This window comes from Falco rusticolus, chromosome W (genome assembly GCF_015220075.1).
Source record: "Falco rusticolus isolate bFalRus1 chromosome W, bFalRus1.pri, whole genome shotgun sequence".
NCBI classification, from domain to species: Eukaryota; Metazoa; Chordata; class Aves; order Falconiformes; family Falconidae; genus Falco; species Falco rusticolus.
Genome location: NC_051209.1, coordinates 12,019,422 through 12,038,608, shown reverse-complemented (window position 1 = coordinate 12,038,608; position 19,187 = coordinate 12,019,422). Strand labels below are relative to the sequence as shown.

At 37.7% G+C, this 19,187-nt stretch overlaps 1 protein-coding gene across 1 annotated transcript; it reads left to right on the top strand.

Moving 5' to 3' along the window:
- Positions 1 to 5,478: 5,478 nt before the first annotated feature.
- LOC119140619 (zinc finger protein 366-like) lies at positions 5,479 to 17,167 on the top strand. Its single transcript, XM_037372106.1, is given in 6 exon segments — positions 5,479 to 5,578; positions 5,581 to 6,770; positions 8,862 to 9,053; positions 14,768 to 14,793; positions 14,795 to 14,940; positions 16,594 to 17,167. Coding segments are annotated over 6 exon segments (2,172 nt in total). The 5' UTR covers positions 5,479 to 5,481; the 3' UTR covers positions 17,115 to 17,167.
- Positions 17,168 to 19,187: the final 2,020 nt, after the last annotated feature.

Here is a 19,187-nt window from a genome sequence, read left to right as displayed (position 1 = left end):
CCAAAAGGGGAAGAGAATTACCTTTATCATGATAGTGTTCTCTATTTCAGCAGACATCTGTCTCATAAAAGGTATGGGACAAGAAGTCTTATCTCAGAAGGCAATTAAGCTGATGAACTCCACAGTCTATTATTCCCATCTTGGGCCTGTTTTATTAAAGCCTCCTCAACATTTGTGTCTCCCTAATCAGTATCTGCACTCATTGATTTTGGATACTTTCCCTAAATCCATGTTTATTTTTGCAAGCTAGTCAAAATTTCTGCCTTCTTCCAGCTCCACACTGTGGCAGAAAAAGTGTTCTCTTCATTTAAAATGTAAATCATCTTTTAGGTTCGCTTCAAAGAATGTAGCACAAAGACTTCAGGGCTGATTTGGGTATATTAACAAATACTTAGTTTATATACAACATATACTCAGTTTATATGCTCAGCTTGTGTATATTAACATACACTCAGTATATGTTAATGGAGTCCATTTTTCAAAGTTGTCTGCTTGAAACGTGGCTATTGATGCCTGAAGAACATGGATGGAAAACACACCTTGCATGGACTTCTCTAGAGAATAAGAGAGTAGGGTTGACACTGATTTTAGAGAAGTTCTGGTATGGATTTGAACATGATCTTTTATCTCCTGCCCTCTTTTAATGACTATAGTCACTCAAGTCTAGAGAAAATAAAATGCCTTAATTTGATAAAAACTGTACAAAGAACCCATTATCAAATAACAGTGGCAGTTTGAACTAATATCTAGAGAGCCTAGTACTGAAATAACTCTAAATCTTTTGAGTATATTTACAGCTTCTGCATAATTTACCAAGGTAGCACCTACAAACAAAAATCGGACTGTACAAATGACAAGCAGATGCATGGATTTTACAAATATGGAACATTATCATCATCTAGCCCAACTTCTCACTCAAGACAGGCTATAAAACCAGCAAAACAGACAAGATAAACTTGAAAATTAGAGGTGAAAAAAAAATCCACTTGATTATTTTCCAACTTTCTGAAATTATGAAACTCCCAATAGAAAAGGAAATGGGGAATGGCAACATTATTGTGGGACTTCACTCACACACAGGAGACAGCATGAAAGAAGACATGAAAACAAGTGGAAGAGAAAGAAAAAAGGGGCTTATGGAGAGCTCATGTTGCCACTGAAGGAAACTAGCAGGGTTTGTTTTTTAGTTCAACAGCTGTATGACTGCATATATTTAAAACAAAAAATTATACTGAAGGGTGAACTGAATGAAGGAGATCCCATTAAACCTATTAAGACAAGCATAACCATCTCTATAATAAGAGTGTACAAAAGTGACTGAAAAAGCCAGCTGGTTGTTCAATAAGGCTGGAGCTTTCCAACTGTTCAACTTTAGCTCAAGAAATGTAATAGTGTGTCATTTGTCACTGTTCCTCACCACATCCTATGCAGAAATAGCTGTTAGATTTCATTCTTTCCTTATAGATGCCAATATTTCAGGCCTGAAGAGGAGAGCAGAAATGTACTCTTAGAGTACAGTTTCTACAGTCATATATGTTCATTTAAACACAGAATTTCTCTTCCAGCTAAGAGCAGCTGTTCAGCCTATTCCAGCCACCTTTAGCCTTCCTACACCTTCCTCTGTTTCATCTCCTTTTGAAATAGAAAACACAAGTGCAAACCTCATAATAAAGTAGCCTGTTTGTCAGAGGGTACATATCACTTTCACTCATCTTGGTCTCATTTCAGTTTTTACTACTGTGTTGCCCAAGAGCAAAATCAGAACAGTATTACTCAGTGTTTAAGCTGGAGCAACTTCATAACCTCCCATTTTTATTGCTGAGGTTATATTTATTCTATAGATGGAAGGCACTTTCATACTGGAAGCAGAACCTTGGTTCTATTGAAGTCTAAATAAATTTTGCTGTTGACATCAGTACAGAATATTAACTGGAGACTACAACAAGGTGTATGCTTGTAGAGTGAATAGCATGATTTACATACTTTTTGAAAAATCCTTTGTCTGTAGAAATGCAATGAGTGGAAATGAGAAAGTAAATGGTGATTCATATTCTGTGTTAAACTCTCTTCCCGTTTCATGGAAGTTAACAACATTATTAGCTGCTGCATAGATATTCTATTCTGGAAATACCTCAACAACTATCTGAACTCACTGTAGCCTTTCTTTTCTTTTTTTAAAAGGGCAGGGAAAGACATTATTTGTGATTCTATTTTTCAAAATAATGTATTTCCAAATATACTTATTTACATAAAGAAACTGTGAGGATAATTGTCTGTTCTAAAGAAATTAATTTTTTATAATCTCTGGAGTGGTAGGTTTAGGGGTTTTTTTGTGTTTAAGTGCCAACATAGCATGGAAACATCTGTCTCTGAGGTTTCCAGACCAAGTTTTTAAAACTGAAAAGCTGAAATACTGCTGATAAAAGCTATAATTCTTAATGTCTATCCAGGTTTAAACTAAATGTTTAGAATCACACCGCTGCACTAGATAGCATTCCATCTTAAATAACTAGGTGCTGGAGAAAGAAAGAAGTTTTAAAGTGCTTATATAGGAAAGACAAATGGTCCCTAGGAGATATTTAATACAAAAATCTTTCACTTCATCTCCCCTTATTTATTGTTGAGTACTAAAATGAGATCAGCTACTCCAGAGTCAGATAGAACAGAATTAATGGGGAACTGTGCTATTAAAAGCTTTAAAGTTATTTAAAGAAGGGACTGCTCCTTAACTATTTTTCACACAGTGGTCAAATCTGCAGTCTCTTCTATGGTTTTCTCAGGGCTCACATTTTTATGGAATTAAGTTCTGATTAATGTGAAGATCTTTCCTCCATTCAAATTAGCAAGGGTTTGCTACCAACATGAAAGGAGATGAGAAGAGAGGCTAGATTTAACCTTTCTTTGATTAATTTCTACATCATGGGGCTTGGAAATTTGAAGGGAAAAAAACCCCAAACAGCAAGGTGATCCATATTTAGACTGTATATCTGTACTTTCTCCTCCCTTTTAGGTACGCTTTTGTCAGATTATACAGCACCTCTTTGACTGAGCCAGTCGCTGACTGTTTAAACACTTTCCCTTGTAGGCTTGGTCCCATGATGTGTGTTACCATGGACAGTGGAATAAAACCATATGCTCAGTGAAAGCAACCAAAGGTTAGTGGTGCAAGGAAATTATTTATTTATAGTAATTTCAAGCAGTTCTACAGCCTCTGCCATAGCTCCATGTCTGAGATGATAGACTGAAATTTTGCATAAACCAGGCTTTGGAAAAAGGGAGGAACCGGCAGCCAAGAGACAAGAGAGTAATTAGACAGAACTCACTGTCACTTCTATGTATTTTTGTCAGCATTTCAATAATCTAACAAAGCCAGTAAATAACATAGCTGGGTTCTCAAATACAATGGGCTTTCTGAAGCATTTTATACTCATTTTGCCAGGAAAGAATCAGATACACAAGATAAAAGACATTTGAAGGACAGGTCCATACTTTGAAGGGGAGATTTTGGTCTACTGGCATATTTTATGTTCAAATTATGTGAGTTTAACATTGCTCAAGATGAATTTTGAAAAACTTTTTTTCCCTTTTCTAAAGAAGTGGAGTCTTTTTTGGTATTCAAAAGATTCCCTTTCTCCCTTTTGTACCCAAAGAGTCTTCAAGATCTAACTGTTCCTCATTTTGCCCAGGGAGTTAGTGACAAGGAAACATAACAAAATGCATACTCCCTAATAATCCTCTCTGATGGAACACACACACACATATGCTTATATATTTATATATATATATACACGCGCACACACACATATATTTGTGTGTATATATATATAGTGTGTGTATATATATACACACAATACTGCTAATCAATGAGCTAGGGACTGAAAGTCACATCCTGGCACAATTATTAGATACTTATCACAGTTTTAAAAAAATTTGGGGGGGGGTTTAGGCTTTTTCCTTATCACAGGTGGTTTTAGAGTCATCATTTTAGAGGTCTTGCAATTTTCACTTCAATTACTATTCCTTCTTTGTGTATTGATTGATCCCCTTGTCTAAAGTTTCCATCTTACAGTTTTGTCACTGAGCCTTTGGCTTCACACGGTATCTCAAATGCCACAATCTGCTTTATTAGAAGGAAGTAATCTGTTTGCAAGCAGGTTTTTAAGATACCTTCTCTTGTCCACAGCCTAACTAGGTCAGATAGATGTGCTTTTTCTGTCTTTAGAAGCAGATTTGTCCAGCACAGAGCTTCCTGAAATGAAACAGGAGTGTCTTTAATACTCTAACCACCTTCATGCTCTCCACCCAATATTTCCGGGAATGGTTTTATAAAGAGCATCAACATGTCACAGGTAACAGAGGGAAAATATGTCTAGTTTTCCAACTTAACCTCCACCTGGTTGGACAGATGCATGTACACAGACACACACACACTTTCAGATAAGTGCATCCCTAGAGAACCAAGGGAAAAGGTAGAAGCCTTATTTAAGAAGAGCCAAAATTCATAATCAATATTTTAGATTAATCCCAAATTTAGAAGCTCCCTGTACAATCAGTGGAATACAAAATTTTGCCAGAGGACAATTATTAATCTGCCTTGTCACACTGTACCATAGAAAGGATCAGAGCATTCTTAGGTGCCAATTACACTGGAGACCTGAGAAGTTGTTGACATTAATTCTATATTTAGTTTTAAAGTGGGGGTTTGTCCACCTGTTTAGAAACAAAAAAACCCACCCTAGATTATGTCTGTAAAACTGATAGTAATTCAGAGAGTGGTCAAAGGCCTCTCCCAAATCTGCCAGGTAAATAGCTCTGGGATTAAACCATAGAAAATTAATTAATCTCTGCCTTCTTATTACAATACAAAGTGACAGAAGCCAGGAAACATGGTGCAAAACCTGATGGTACACAGTGTCCTTAGATAACTTGGCCATTGTTTTCTCTCACAGCAGCACATGTTAATGATACAAAGAAGTTTAAAATTTCTTGTTTGACTTTGCATGTCACAGCCATAATAAATGTGCATATTATTGTTTGTATTGCCATATCATTTAGATGCACCACCAATTTCTAGATCCTGTGCACACACAGCCAAGGACAGGATTCTACCCACAAACAGGCTGTCTGAATTAAATTAAGAAGAAGCACTGCCATACAAATTCATCTGCCAAGTAGCGTGTCATGGTACAGCATGTTTATGTTGCAAAGATGTTGTATGGGTCAAACTTGATTTAAACCACCAATTCTACCACAGGAAGACCAAAGCTTATTTGTTCTCCACTAGTCAATTTAATTCTGCTTTAAAAGGAAATTGCTTATATGGGCCTAAGACATCCTTAGTTGCATTTAATTTAAAAACCAACAACCTCCAAACCAATAAACTAGACAATAAAATGTCAACTCCAAGAGAACAAGAAGAAAAAAGAGATTTGGTTTTTTTTGTTTCTTTTAAGGAATTTGTGTGACACAGAAAAATTAAATATGATGAGGAATGAAGAAATTAGTTTTAATGTGGACAGTACACGAGCCTCTCCCTTTTCCTGCTGTCTGCAGCCTCTGAGCCTTGTTACAAAGCCACACTGACTCCATTTGGTGAAGAATTCAGACCACACCTCTCACATTTCCACTATGGCCCTCCTCCTCTTGGAGACATGGAAACTTTCCAGGGGTCCTTGGAAGCAGGATCTCGGAAACGCAAGAGCATGCCAACAAAAATGCCTCCTTCTATTGCTCTTGAGGGTTCCTCACCACCACCAGACAGACCTGAAGATCACAATGATATAGACTCTTCCAGTCTCCCCTTGGTGTTTCAACAGCCAGCACAGCCCAAATACAGTTCCCAGATGATCAACCTCTGCAACTTTGGTTTTCAGTTCTACAGAACACTGGAGCACTTTGGAGCCAAGCCCATTAAGCAAGAACCAATGAAATCTAAGATGGCATGGCCCAGTAGCCCAGCATTCATGCAGGCTCCTTACCCTTGTTATCCTAAAGTCCATCCTGGCTTAATGTTTCCTTTTACTGTGCCTCCAAAATTTCATTTCAGGAACCCCTTTCAAATGAAAAGGCCTTCAGAGCCACCCTTCAGAAAGGCTGAAGTCAGAGGTGAAAATAAACAGAAAGTGGAAAGAGTAGATGTCAACCTTCAGATAGATGACAGCTACTGTGTTGATGTGGGGAGTGAACAGAAACGCTGGCAATGTCCAATGTGTGAGAAGTCATATACATCCAAGTACAATTTGGTCACCCATATCTTGGGGCACAGTGGCATTAAGCCACATGCTTGCACCCGATGTGGCAATTTTTTCAAGCAGTTGAGCCACTTGCACACACATATGTTGACACACCAGGGCACTAGGCCACATAAGTGCCAGGTGTGCCACAAGGCTTTCACTCAAACCAGTCACCTTAAGAGACACATGATGCAACACAGTGACATCAAGCCTTTCAACTGCAGGATCTGTGGCAGAGGTTTTGCCTATCCCAGTGAGCTGAAAGCACATGAGTCTAAGCATGAGAGCAGCCAAGAGAACATTTGTGTGGGGTGTGGTCTGGACTTCTCAACCTTGTCTCAGTTGAAAAGACACTTAACAACCCACTGTGGCCCTGTACAGTACAATTGCACTGAATGTGATAAGACCTTCCAGTACCCAAGTCAACTGCAAAAACACATGATGAAGCACAAAGACATCCGTCCATACATCTGCACTGAATGCGGCATGGAGTTTGTGCAGCCTCACCATCTCAGACAACACTCCCTAACTCACAAGGTAAGCTATCACGAGTTGCACTGTTGCCTTGCATCGGAAGGCAGCACAAGGATTACAGACTGCTGAAAATACACGCACCTCCTTGGAAAGAAGGTAATCAGTCTATAAAGCCTCATGCTGGCCCTTTGCCAGAGGGAGAATTTTATGTACAGCAAAAGCCCCAGCAACGCTAGCAATACTAGAAGCTAGATGTCTCTGTCAGTCTTAAGAAAGTACATGCAAAAATGTTTTGTTATAAACAGGAGTTAAAGTAAGACACCTGTATTACTTCCCAAAATTGTAATCACATCTCTCTGTTTCTGGGTTTTATCCTCAGAATGACCTTCTGTAAAATAAGTATAATTTTGTAGAGCTGTCTAAACCCCCTGAAATTTTAACAGAAATTTTCTACTGAAAAACAGATCTATTGCTTTGCTTCCCTTAACTGGGAAGTAGGTGGATATCCAATAGGTTGTATGTATGCAGCAAAAGAAAGTATATTATTACTCATCAGAATTTGAAGAATCATTATAATGAGACATTTAGGGGAAAAAAAATAACCTAAGAAAAATTCCCCTTTGTGCATAAGTAATCCAGAATGCCAGTTAATAAAAGTGGACAAGCAGGACCATAATCCCAGCCAATTCCTATCATGTGGCCTTGCCACTGCTATCAGTAATGACAGTGTCAGTTTAGACTAGGAGCAGGCTTTGTAACACATCTAAAAGGATCACTTTACAAAATAGGAAAAATATGTGTTCCATTCAACAATGTGTGAAATTAACTTATCTACCTTTAGAACAATATTACTAAGACAAGTGAAAAAAACACACATTTTATAAGAATTTGCTTCCAGTCTTGTATATTTTTTCCTTTAATACTTGATTTTTGGCTTTTATCTGAAAAACAGAAAGCTACAGCATTTTACTCTAATAGACACATTTTCTTTTAAAAAAACCCCTCTACTTCCACATTTGCTTGTTCTTCCCTACTACACTTATAATTTCTGCTTTTTGTGGGATTCCCTGGTTTTTGGATTTGTCATGCAAAATTCTACTAATTCAAAACTTGATAGTCTTTTGTCATAGGAAATGAAATGCCCTTGAGCTTTTAGAGAGTTTCTGCTTCTTTGTCCACAAGCTGCAGCTGTGAACATAATTAACAGTACTTAGCTGCCCAAATGTAGCCTCACATCAGATAAGGAGACAGAGTTGTTGTTGGTGTTCAAGGTTTTAGTTTTACAATTAACTCTGAAAACCACTTACTGGTACAAAAGTAGAGATAGTTTCAAATTATCTTTGTAATGGGGGCCTGCGGGAGGAGTAATTGCTCTTGACACTTCACTAGTAAACCCTCATTACCTTCAGCAAAGTACTCAAACTCTTAAAGTGTTTAGTGGTAAATTAATTTATTTTCATAGCATCTAAATGACTTTTTGAGGACCTGGAAGTTAGACCACATGAGTGTGACCAAGAATATTGAATTATGTATTAGTAAAATGACCAGATGGCATACAGGGTGCTAGAAATACTCTGTAAACACCAGATAAAATGGGGTCACTCCATTAGAATTAGTTTAAGCCCCACTAAGAGTAGTTTTTACTCTTCCTTGAATGTAACATGCATCCTTATTTGGTGGCATTGCTTGAATACTTCTTGGTTATTTCAGATTATTTTCTATAGCTTTCTTCAAAACAGGGGCAGGTCTTTTTTTTAGAAGCCAATGACACTCAATTACCATAGGCAGGCACTACTTTAGTCTCTTAACTGGTTAGCTGTTATTCTTGGTCAATAAGTGTACACATTTGACCAATATTTTACAGAAGCAGCAAAGTAGGAAAGAGAAGCTCTACTACTATATCTCACTGATTTGTAAATTTATTGATGGAAACAAAACTCATTATTTTATTAAGCTTACGTTTTGTTTTCCCTCTCTGCTTTTCAGATTCTTGTAAGAATTTCCCAAGAAAAAATACATAAGTATCTATAACTTTAGCAAATGATGTTAAAAGCAAAATAATTTATTGCCTGCTTTGCTATTGAAGAATGAATAATTCATATATTACTGTACTGAAGATTATTTTTTTTCTGATTTTTTTTTCTTTTCTTACAGGGTGTGAAAGAGCACAAATGTGGAATTTGTGGCCGGGAATTTACTCTGCTGGCCAACATGAAGCGACATGTCCTGATCCACACCAATATCAGAGCCTATCAATGTCATTTGTGCTTCAAGAGCTTTGTGCAAAAGCAGACTCTTAAGGCCCACATGATTGTTCACTCTGATGTTAAACCCTTTAAATGCAAGGTAAGTGTATCTCATGGCAGAGGCATAAACCCACTGGATATTTCTGTGATGTTATCACCTGGTGATATGGTAGAATAAGAAAAACAAGACTTGCTAACATATTCTACAGTTGTATTTAACACAAAACAGTCTAGTTTCCTTTCTTGACCTCAGTTCTGCTTAGGTAGCACAAAATAATGGAGTTATCAATACCAGTGATTTACTCCCTTCCCCTTCAATATCAGTAACTTTCATCCTCAAATATTTTTTCCACTTAGCAAGCATTTAAATGCCACTGCAGTTTGAGGACAATAAACATACCTGACATTTGCTTAGTACAGCTATCCAAACAGAAGTCTAAGTGCTTAATAGCTTGAAACACTGGCTAAACACATAGATCAACTTGTGCACCCTGTAGAGGACCATGGAAAAGCAGCAGCCATGACTTCACACAGTGATGCTATGCAACAGATCAGGGAAGGACTCAAAGAAAGCTACAGCAAAATTGAACTGCAGAAGAGATTTGAATGGGCCAAATGCAATTACCAGACTGAAATTCAGGGCAGGAAATCAGTATCCTAATGAAATGGACTCTCAGACCATTTAGCCTTTTTAGGATCCTCTGGGAATTCCAGTTTGCTACCTCCCTCCAGCACATTGGAGGCTGACATTCCCTTTCCATTTCCTCTTCTCCCCTCCTCCCCATAAACTTTTGAGGCTTTGGCTTTCCTGACTGTGTTCATCTCTAATTTCTTCCTTATGAATGTTTATATTCTTATTCAGTATTGGACACTACATCTGTTCCTTTTGCTGCCTATCTGGCTCACTATTATAGTCATACCTTGTGAAGTCAAAGGCTGTAGGTTTTAATCCTACTTTGATCTGCTCTAAGAGGGCTATAAATATGGAGTGGAGCATATCACCCAGTTTATGCCTGAGTAAATGAAGATTGATCTGGAAGCAATTTCTAGAACTCTTTCATCCAACATCTTTATGAAATTAAATATTTTCATAAAAGGAGTCTTTCATCGAGAAGCAAAGCTGGATGAAAAATTTTAAATGGAATTATTTTCTCTTGAAAAATGCAGAACTTCAAAATGTCATAGGAAAATACATCTTTCAGGGATAATTTTAATAGGAAAATGTCCAAATGAATCTTTTTTTACTTCCTCATTTTGCTTTGATAACTTTGAAACATTTCACTTTGAAAAAATAAAAGCAAATCCAGTCAGGAACTGGAGTAACAGTGTGTTTTCCAGCGAGTAACAAAAGCTCTACAGGAACACCTGTTTTTTTGTTTTTGGGGTTTTTTTTACTTCTCTGTCCCCACCCAATGTTCCTAGGAGGAAAGAAACAAGCACAGTGAACCATTCTCCTATGGCTGAAGGGGTATGAATCAACATCAGTGCTCCTGAACAGAGTGGGGATCCTAATTATAAGCAAAGGGAGAATTGGGAATTGCTCTTTAGCATTAGGAACATCCCTTGCCTCTTTGTCAGAGCCCTTGACAGACTTGATCAAGTATATATGGTTGGTATTCAGAGGGTTAAGGCAATGACTAGATAGCAACCTTTTGGCATCAAGCTCCTCCTCAGCAGAAGGAAGGATATAGCTGTATGAACAGCCTGCTTAACAATGGCTCACACGTCCCCCTGGAACCGCCTGCAAATAGATTTCATCTTGCTTTCTCTTGTACTTTTCAGAGCTTCCTGTTTTCTCACGGTCCTTTTGGACAGTTTACAGTCTTTCTCCTTCTCCTCTCTTTGAGGAAAGGAGCACCCTTCTTATGAAGAAAGAAAAAAGAAGAATGCAGGGGAAAGAGAGCACAGCAGTAGCCTTTCTACTTCACTACATGCAATGTTTTTATTTACCTTTTTCTCATAGCAAAAAAACCCTGTGATTCTTTCCTATGTGTCTAATCACAGCTAAGCACAGACTATCTGAAGTGGGGGTATAGCAGTTGTCCTTTCTGTTTCCTCATCCAACTGCAGCCTGGATCTCTGTGTGATTTTTCTCTGAAGAGTGAGCTTCTCTGTAGTTTTTAAAGGCCTGAGCCCATGCTTCCTTGTTTATTTCTGTTTTAAACAAAAACACTGAGGAGTTCTGAAGGAGTTGCACCAACTGGTGCAATAGTGCTAATTCTGATTTGTAAAGGAAGCTCCTATGAAATTTACAATTTCTATTAGTGCTGAAGTCAGTAATGTTTCAGACCTGCAATAAAGAATGCAATGAAGTTTTCTCCAGCCTAGCGAAATGCACTTTGCAGCAGATGTTTTGAACTCCACTTTTTCCCATCTAAAATCATGGGTTTAGAATTCAGGGGTCCTCAAACTTTTTAAACAGGGGTCCGGCGCGTGGATGAAGTGGCAGGCATTCATCTGCGGCTGCTTGGTTTCCCCCCCAACCCCCGGCGGGGGGTGTGTGTGTGTTCTGTAAATACCAGGGGCCGGATTGAGGACCCTGGGGGGGCCGTATCTGGCCCGCGGGCCATAGTTTGAGGACCCCTGGTTTAGATCAAGAGTCAAAACCAAAGAAAATGTGAGAGATAAGTACTTTGGGAAGAAACAAAACAGACTGACAAATCTAGAAGGGTGATACTTCATGTGGTGGCTTAGGAAGACAAAATCTATTGTTGAACTAAGTCAGCTTTTCTAGCAAACTGTACTGAAGTCCATTTCACCAGCCAGTACATCAAAGTGTGTTCAGCAGACTTGCAGCTGAGGTCTTTCTCTTCAGGGCTTGAATTTTATTTTGTCTAAATTAGAAAGCCTAACAAAAAGTCCACAAGTAAACTATGTTGTTCCAGCTATCCCAAGTTTTCTTGCATGAGCTTTGCATCTCCCTGAGTGCTAATGTGCTCTGTGGTGACTTCTGGAGCTCTCCCATGCAACTGGCTCTGGATCATCTTTCACACTCTGCTCATCAGTACTCACACCCCTGTCCTGTCACAGAGGAAGAAAATCTTGTACACTTTCCTAGTTTGATCTGCAGACTCAGGCTGTTGTTTAAGCACTAGCTGTGAATCCCAGCTAGCTCTGAGTTGCCGTCTTTCAGCATGTGAGCCTGAAACTTGCTCCCTTCGCCCTCTGAATCATGGACATTCATCTGAAACTCATCTTGTGCCTTTTGAAAGGGACTTCGTACCAAGATACCATGCCACACAGAGCCATGGTTCTGAAAAAACAATTTTCATATCTGCATTTTTTTTCCATTTTCCTGCTACACCTCTCCACTCTAGTACCTTTTCCTTGTGTCCCCAGAGAAAATTTCAGGACAGGAACATATTATACATCCCTAAGACTGTGCATGACTTTGGGAAATGGAAAACCTATTCCCTTTATTCAAAGACACAAAATTTTTATGCTGTAAGGATCCTTTAGGAAGTCCCCTCTCTTTTCATTATGAAGAAAGAGAAATAAAAATTGCCTTGACAAAAAAAAAAAAAAAAGCTCTTACCAGACCCTTTTTACTACTCAATACCTTATAAAGATATAGATTTGCATGAAGTACTCTAGCCATTCACCTGTTCAACCTGATTTTCCTTGATTACCAGTTTAGATAGAGTAATAAAGACCTAGCTATCAGAAAGCAAAAGCTGGTAAGAACACAGGTCAGCCAAGCAGATAACCAGAAGCCTTCTGCTAAGAGTTATTAGAGATATATTATTATTGGCATTCTTATAGCCAGGGAAATATTGACACATCTTAGATCATTCCAGCAAGCTGTCAAGATATAATCAGCTGGTGTTCTTCCTTGTGAATTTTCTGTGCTCATCAATGCTTCTTTGTTTCCTCACAGCACTTTTAGAATGTTTTTTGGTGCATTCATTTCACTGAATATAAGTCATCTGACAGATTAGTTTTCTTTGAATGCAAAAGAGAGACAGTCCTCTTTCCTAAGTGGATGGATGACCCACTCAAATCTACTTTTTATTTAAAAACAATACCACTGCAAATTTTTTATATTAATGAACTGCTTCCATTTTCCCTCAAGAGATGGTTTAAAAAGCAAAGGATACAGTACTACTTCACCAAGAATCATTCCACTTCCTACATTTCATCCAGATATTCCAGGTGATGGCTTTGTGAATTTGAATCAAAAAGTACTGTAGCAGACCTTTTGTACTACCAAAATATATTAAATCAGAAGTCAGACTGGACCAAAAATTTGGTGGAATCTCAGTAATCACTTTTAAATAATTTTCTTTCAGATGAGTACACGCCTTGATGTAAGTTTCAGTTACTCAGTAATGGTAATTCTGGATCCTATAGTAATAAAGATCATAAAAATAAATAAATAAACATGATGGTAAAAGTATTAAAAAAAAGAATTTAAGTAGAAAGCAAACACAGAAGTCTGCAGAGGATGGAAATAACCACTTGAATGTGAATTAAATTATAAACCATGATAGGGAAAAAACGGAAGACAAGTAAGACTAGAAGCTTCTAACAGTGACACTAAATTCTCGTGTCTTGAATCATAGAATCATTTATGTTGGAAAACACGTTTAAGATCGAGTCCAACCATAAACCTAACACTACCAAGTCCACCAGTAAACCATGTCCCTAAGCACCACATCTACATATCTTTTAAATACCTCCAGGCATGGTGACTCTACCACCTCCCTGGGCAGCCTGTTCCAATGCTCGACAACCCTTTCAGTGAAGAAATTTTTCCTAATACCCAATATAAACCTCTCCTGGCGCAAATTGAGGCTGTTTCCTCTCATCCTATCGCTTGTTATTTGGGAGGAAAGATCAACCCCCATCTTGCTACAACCTCCTTTCACGTAGTTGTAGAGAGCGATAAGGTCTCCCCTGAGTCTCCTTTTCTCCAGACTAAACAACCCCAGTTCCCTCAGACACTCCTCATCAGACTTGTGCTCCAGACCCTTCACCAGCTTAATTGCTCTTCTTTGGACATGAGAATATGTTTGATTTATAAGGAAGCAGACTACAAAAGTCACATCTAGATAAAATAATGAAAAAAAACAACTTATTGTTTCACAGAATGGAAATCTGAAGGATCTGTGGCTTGAGCTGTCAGGAACACGCTTCAGGGAAAGCTGAGTCATTCTTGCAGCCCCATGAGTGTTTAAATTCCATCTTATTCGCCAGAGACACTGAAACACAGAAGCTGGTAAACAGAAGATAAGAGGATCAGAGAAAAATGGGGGAGCAAGAAACAAAGAAAAAAAGGGATTTCTTTTTCTAGCTTTAAGCAAAATATGCAGCCATTTAATTTCCACTTAAAGAGAATTAATATTCTGCTTGACTGTTTCACAGAAATTTTTCATTGGTTTTATCTTGTATCTCCATCTCTACCTGGCATTGTTCTTGATTAAAGGCTAGTTTTATAAACTAGAAATGAAATGGTTCACTAGGGCAGAAATTATACTTTGAATTTCATTCAAGTTAAGAGTCTTTCAGGTTGCGTACTTAAGCCTCTCCCCTCCTTACAACAACATACCCTGATTTTGGGGAATCCTTGACTGTGTGTGTCTCCTAGTCACCAAATTTAAAAAAAATGGCAGCAGTGCAGAAGGCCCTAGATAGATCAAACTTAACCACATATTCTTGTCTGTAGGTTTTTAGCCTGTATCTTTGAAAAACAAATTGCAGCCATAAGCTGCCCAGGGTTCAAGTTGAGAAAGGTAGGTTCTATTTCTTTTTAAAATGTTCACCTTGGAAGTACCCCTACAAACAAATAATTTTCATTTTTACTGGTTTTGACAGCTGTGTGGAAAGGAATTTAACAGAATGCAATTTAATGGGACACATGCACTTGCACTCAGACAGTAAGCCTTTCAAGTGCCTCTACTGTCCCAGCAAATTCACCTTGAAGGGGAACCTAACCAGGCACATGAAAGTCAAACACAGCGTCATGGAAAGAGGATTTCAATCTCAAGGTAATATTTTTCAGTTATTCTCTGAGAGGTTTGAAGGTGCGTATCAGTAAACCCAAATGGGCTTTGTACCACAGATCTACAGTCTCATACCATAGATCCAATGCAATTGGAAGAGATTGAATTCCATAAGCCTGGGAGGTTGTAGTGACCCTTGTCTCAGAGACCTTTCAGACTAGATTAGATATCTGATGGCACAGAGGTACAAACCAAGATAGAGTAGTAGACAAAACCAAAATGAGACAGTACTTGTGAGCACAAAGGAAATATTTTTAGCCTCATGTGTGCATACATGCCAACACTATCTAAAGAAGTGGGGGAATTAGGGGGGATTGTTTTGAGAGTTTGAGTATACAAGATATTTTGTTTGTTAAGACTTTCTGGATTAATAACTCCTTCATGGGTAAGATTTCTTGGTGTTCCTCAAATTTGGGCTTTAGGGCAGCCTAGCACATATTTACAAAGATTCTAACTGATAATAATATAAATGTCTCCCCCTCCCCCCTGTAAATCTCCTGCAGCACCATGCTAGTTATGCAATTACTTGTAATTGAAGACAGCCAAAGTGCTTTTCAGTGTACAGAGATTCTTCAGCCCTTGAGGCTTATCAGACAGAAGACAATTTGTGAGGGCTGCCACCTGCTCATAAACCATTTTAACAAATACAACCTGTTGCAAAGTAGCAGCTGTATCTAGAGAGGCTGCATAAACTGGATTCAATTACTGAGGAAAAAAAACCCCAACCAAAACTAAGCAAATAAAATAGTGGCTTTCATAGATTTTTGCTATTGGGTGAAATCCTCACCCCGGTACTGTCATCATTCTTTTAATTAAGATAGACTATGCTTGCAGTGTCTGAATCTTCTTCTGTGCATCCTGATGGTCAGAGTACATCTGTGTTACCCACTGGGTAATGTCTGAGTTTCCAGTAAGAGGAACAGAAAGGAGACACTCTGACAAATATTAAGACAAAATATATTCAGGACCACACTGAGATTTATACTGCATAACTCAAAATCATCATTTTATTATAATGATCTATTCAAGCTGAAACACTATCTAGTGCATACAGCTTTTCAGCAGCACTAGATGAGAGAGGGAAAATCAAGGAGTGCTGAGGTCGTAGACTGATGAGACATAATTGAGTTTTCATTTTTTAAAGTAGTAACTTTGAACCAGAGGGTCTATAGAACAAATATGTTAACATGCTTTTAATCTCTTCCACTTCTCTGGAAAAGAATATACAAAACCTGGGACTTCGGTTATGGCATGTGATGATTTAGGTCAAAGTGTTCATTTAAAAAAAAAAACAACATAGGAGGAGGAAATAGGTAGGTTCACTGGAAAAAATGGTTTACAAGAGGCCAGGACACTTCACTTTTATTCCTAGTTCTCTCATAAAGTGTCTGGCATATACAGCACAATGGTTTGTGTGTCCTGACCTGGCTGTGAAGTGGATATGATAGTACTTCTTTTAACAACATCTCAAAGGACATGCCATGAGATGTAAACAGTAAACTAGTTGGAGATAGCTGGGTGAAAGACAAAGGTAAAATATTAAATAGAAGGCTATCTCAAGTTTTTTAACCATGTATTATATAGTAAAATTTGCTATATATAAATTGTTCCTTTTCTCTCCCCTCAAACCACTACAAGGTTTTGGAAGAAGAAGAAATTCTCTGTCCCAGACAAATGTCTTGAGAAGCTTAGAACAGGAAGAACCCTTTGATCTTTCCCAGAAAAACCAAGGGAAGGGAATCTCATTTCATTCAGATGGTGAGAGTGCCAAGGGGAGCTCATGCCAGGAAGAAGAGGAAGACAACTGCTATGAGACAGAGCGTTACAGCCCTGGCATATACCATCATGACAACAACAGGCTGTATGTGGCTCAAAATCTGTCTGGCAAACCTAAGTGCATGATGAAGGACTGCAATGAGAAAGAAGAAATGCTAAGTGAGGGAGGACTGGAGAAGAGAATAGGAAATTCAGACAAACAGGAGAGCCAAGGAGAGAGAGACCTTGCAAACAACAAAGAACATCTCAGCTTCAGATCCTTTGAAAAGGCCAGACTTGGCCATTCTCTCTCTGATTACTTGTATTTCAAACACAGGAACAAGAGTTTGAAAGAATTACTGGAAAGAAAAGTGGAAAAACAAACAATACTTATAGGCATTTAAATGGACATTTAAAAAAAGCTGGAAAATTTGAACCAGATAGCTTTTAACATGAACTGTAATTTACCAAAGCCTGGAAAGTTGTAGTAGTCTTTAAAAATAAACAAGTCAGATGAATAAAAATAATTTAAGGTAAAATCTATATTAAAAGAATAAAGCAGTCCAAGGTCACCAAGAAATGCAATAAATATGGAACACTAATGTTACAGATTTGCTAATAAGTTAAGATTGATTGACTTTATTTGATTGATTATTTGATTTTATAAAATTATTTTATAGAATAGAAATATAGAAGGATAAGAAATATTTTAATGAAACTTATAGTTGCACAGTAAAAGCTGCTATGAGATCTTCTGTACATCCTGTACCAAGGCTAGAAGAATGGGCTAGAACCATTGTTAAAACTTAGGTAATAACTTTAGGGTTTGAAAGGTTTCTTTGTATTTGACTAGTCTTCTGTATGTAGAAGGTGTATTGAAATGTCAAAATATGAGATTAATGGAAACCGGGAGGAGTCGACTGGAACAGCTTGTAGTTACCTGCCAAGAAATCGTGAACTTTAGTAAAAGGTAATTCCGGCAGAGGGAGATCGCGACCACCGACTCATATACCACCTACCCAAATCGTACCCCAGACCCATTTCTAGACCTTTCTAAGCTCTACTGCGCAGAATCGGATATAGGAAGAGTGTATGTTAATGATTTACGGGAAATATTATGATTATGCATGAATATTTAATGAATATGTATGAATAAGTTCTATATATGGTGTCTAATTTTGAGACTTGGTGTGCGTTGATCGTGAGAGGACTCGCTCACGCACCCGGCCGTCAATAAAGAAGTGTCTGCTTATCTGCATCACATTGGTGTCGATAAGTTCTTCATTCTGAGATTTCGGTAACACTAACATTTTAATACTTATTCAATTGATGTAAAAGCAGACAATGGGGTACAGAAGCTTATTTTCCTTTATCTGGGGTGGTAGAGACTTCTACACAATTTTCTAGTTATCAGAAAGCAATGTACTTTAGTGTTTGATTTATATATGAATAAATATATATGAACATTTGTAACTATAGGTCTCAAAAATCTGAAAATGCTAAGTATTTCACAGTATGAGCAAGAGTACTGTTAAATACGGTGTGCATGAAAGTGCTGTCACTCTCAGAACTAACACAATCCAAATACTTTCATTTACTGAAGTTACTGGTTTAGTTCAACCACTTAAGAGTGAGAAATGGGAAACAAATTAAGAAGAAATGCTAATGTCTTGTGAGATAGTGAAGTACAACTCTGCAAGGCTTTGAAAGGACTGGAATTTATGGTCACAGAAGCTTTTCCTCTGGCACATTAAATATTTATGTTTTGCTGTTTCAGTCAGTATAGGAATATTCAGCACTTCTTCAAGTGAAATAGCATGGACTGCATTGACATTTTGTTCTATTGTCTGCTCAGAACAATACATTTCATCATCATCAGCAGCAGCATGTAGCATTTGCAAGTCTTGCTGTAATTACACATAAAGCAGTGAGTCATTTCATTGAGAAAATGATGTAATTTTGCCATTTATCTCTTCAGTTTATCTTGGCTAGCAAGGGTGATTTTGAAATTCCCAGGTCTGATTGGATTTTATTTTAGAAGGGATGGCAAAAAAAGAGCCCTTACAGGGCAAGTAGTACTTCACAGAGGAAAACTGGTTTAGATTTCCTCTTATCTGAGGCAGAAATATTCTCTTATTAACATGGCTTGACCAGTAAGCTCCGGGCCTTTCAGAAGAATTCTATTAATGCAGTTTTTAATGAGTCATTCCCAACTTTTCATCCTCTGATTCCCATACAATTCTATGTTCATAACAAATATATATATACACACAATTACATGTTCATAAAAGCACATTCCATTAATTGCATTAATAGTTTGATTAGCACCTTGGTTTCTGCATCTTCAAGATATATGACAAACAGCTCCAAGCAATCCCGTTGCTTATAAGGAAATAAAGATTTAATAAATAATTTAATTATTTCTATGACATTTTGACATCCCAGCTCAAAAGGTCAGAACTTATATATATATGGTA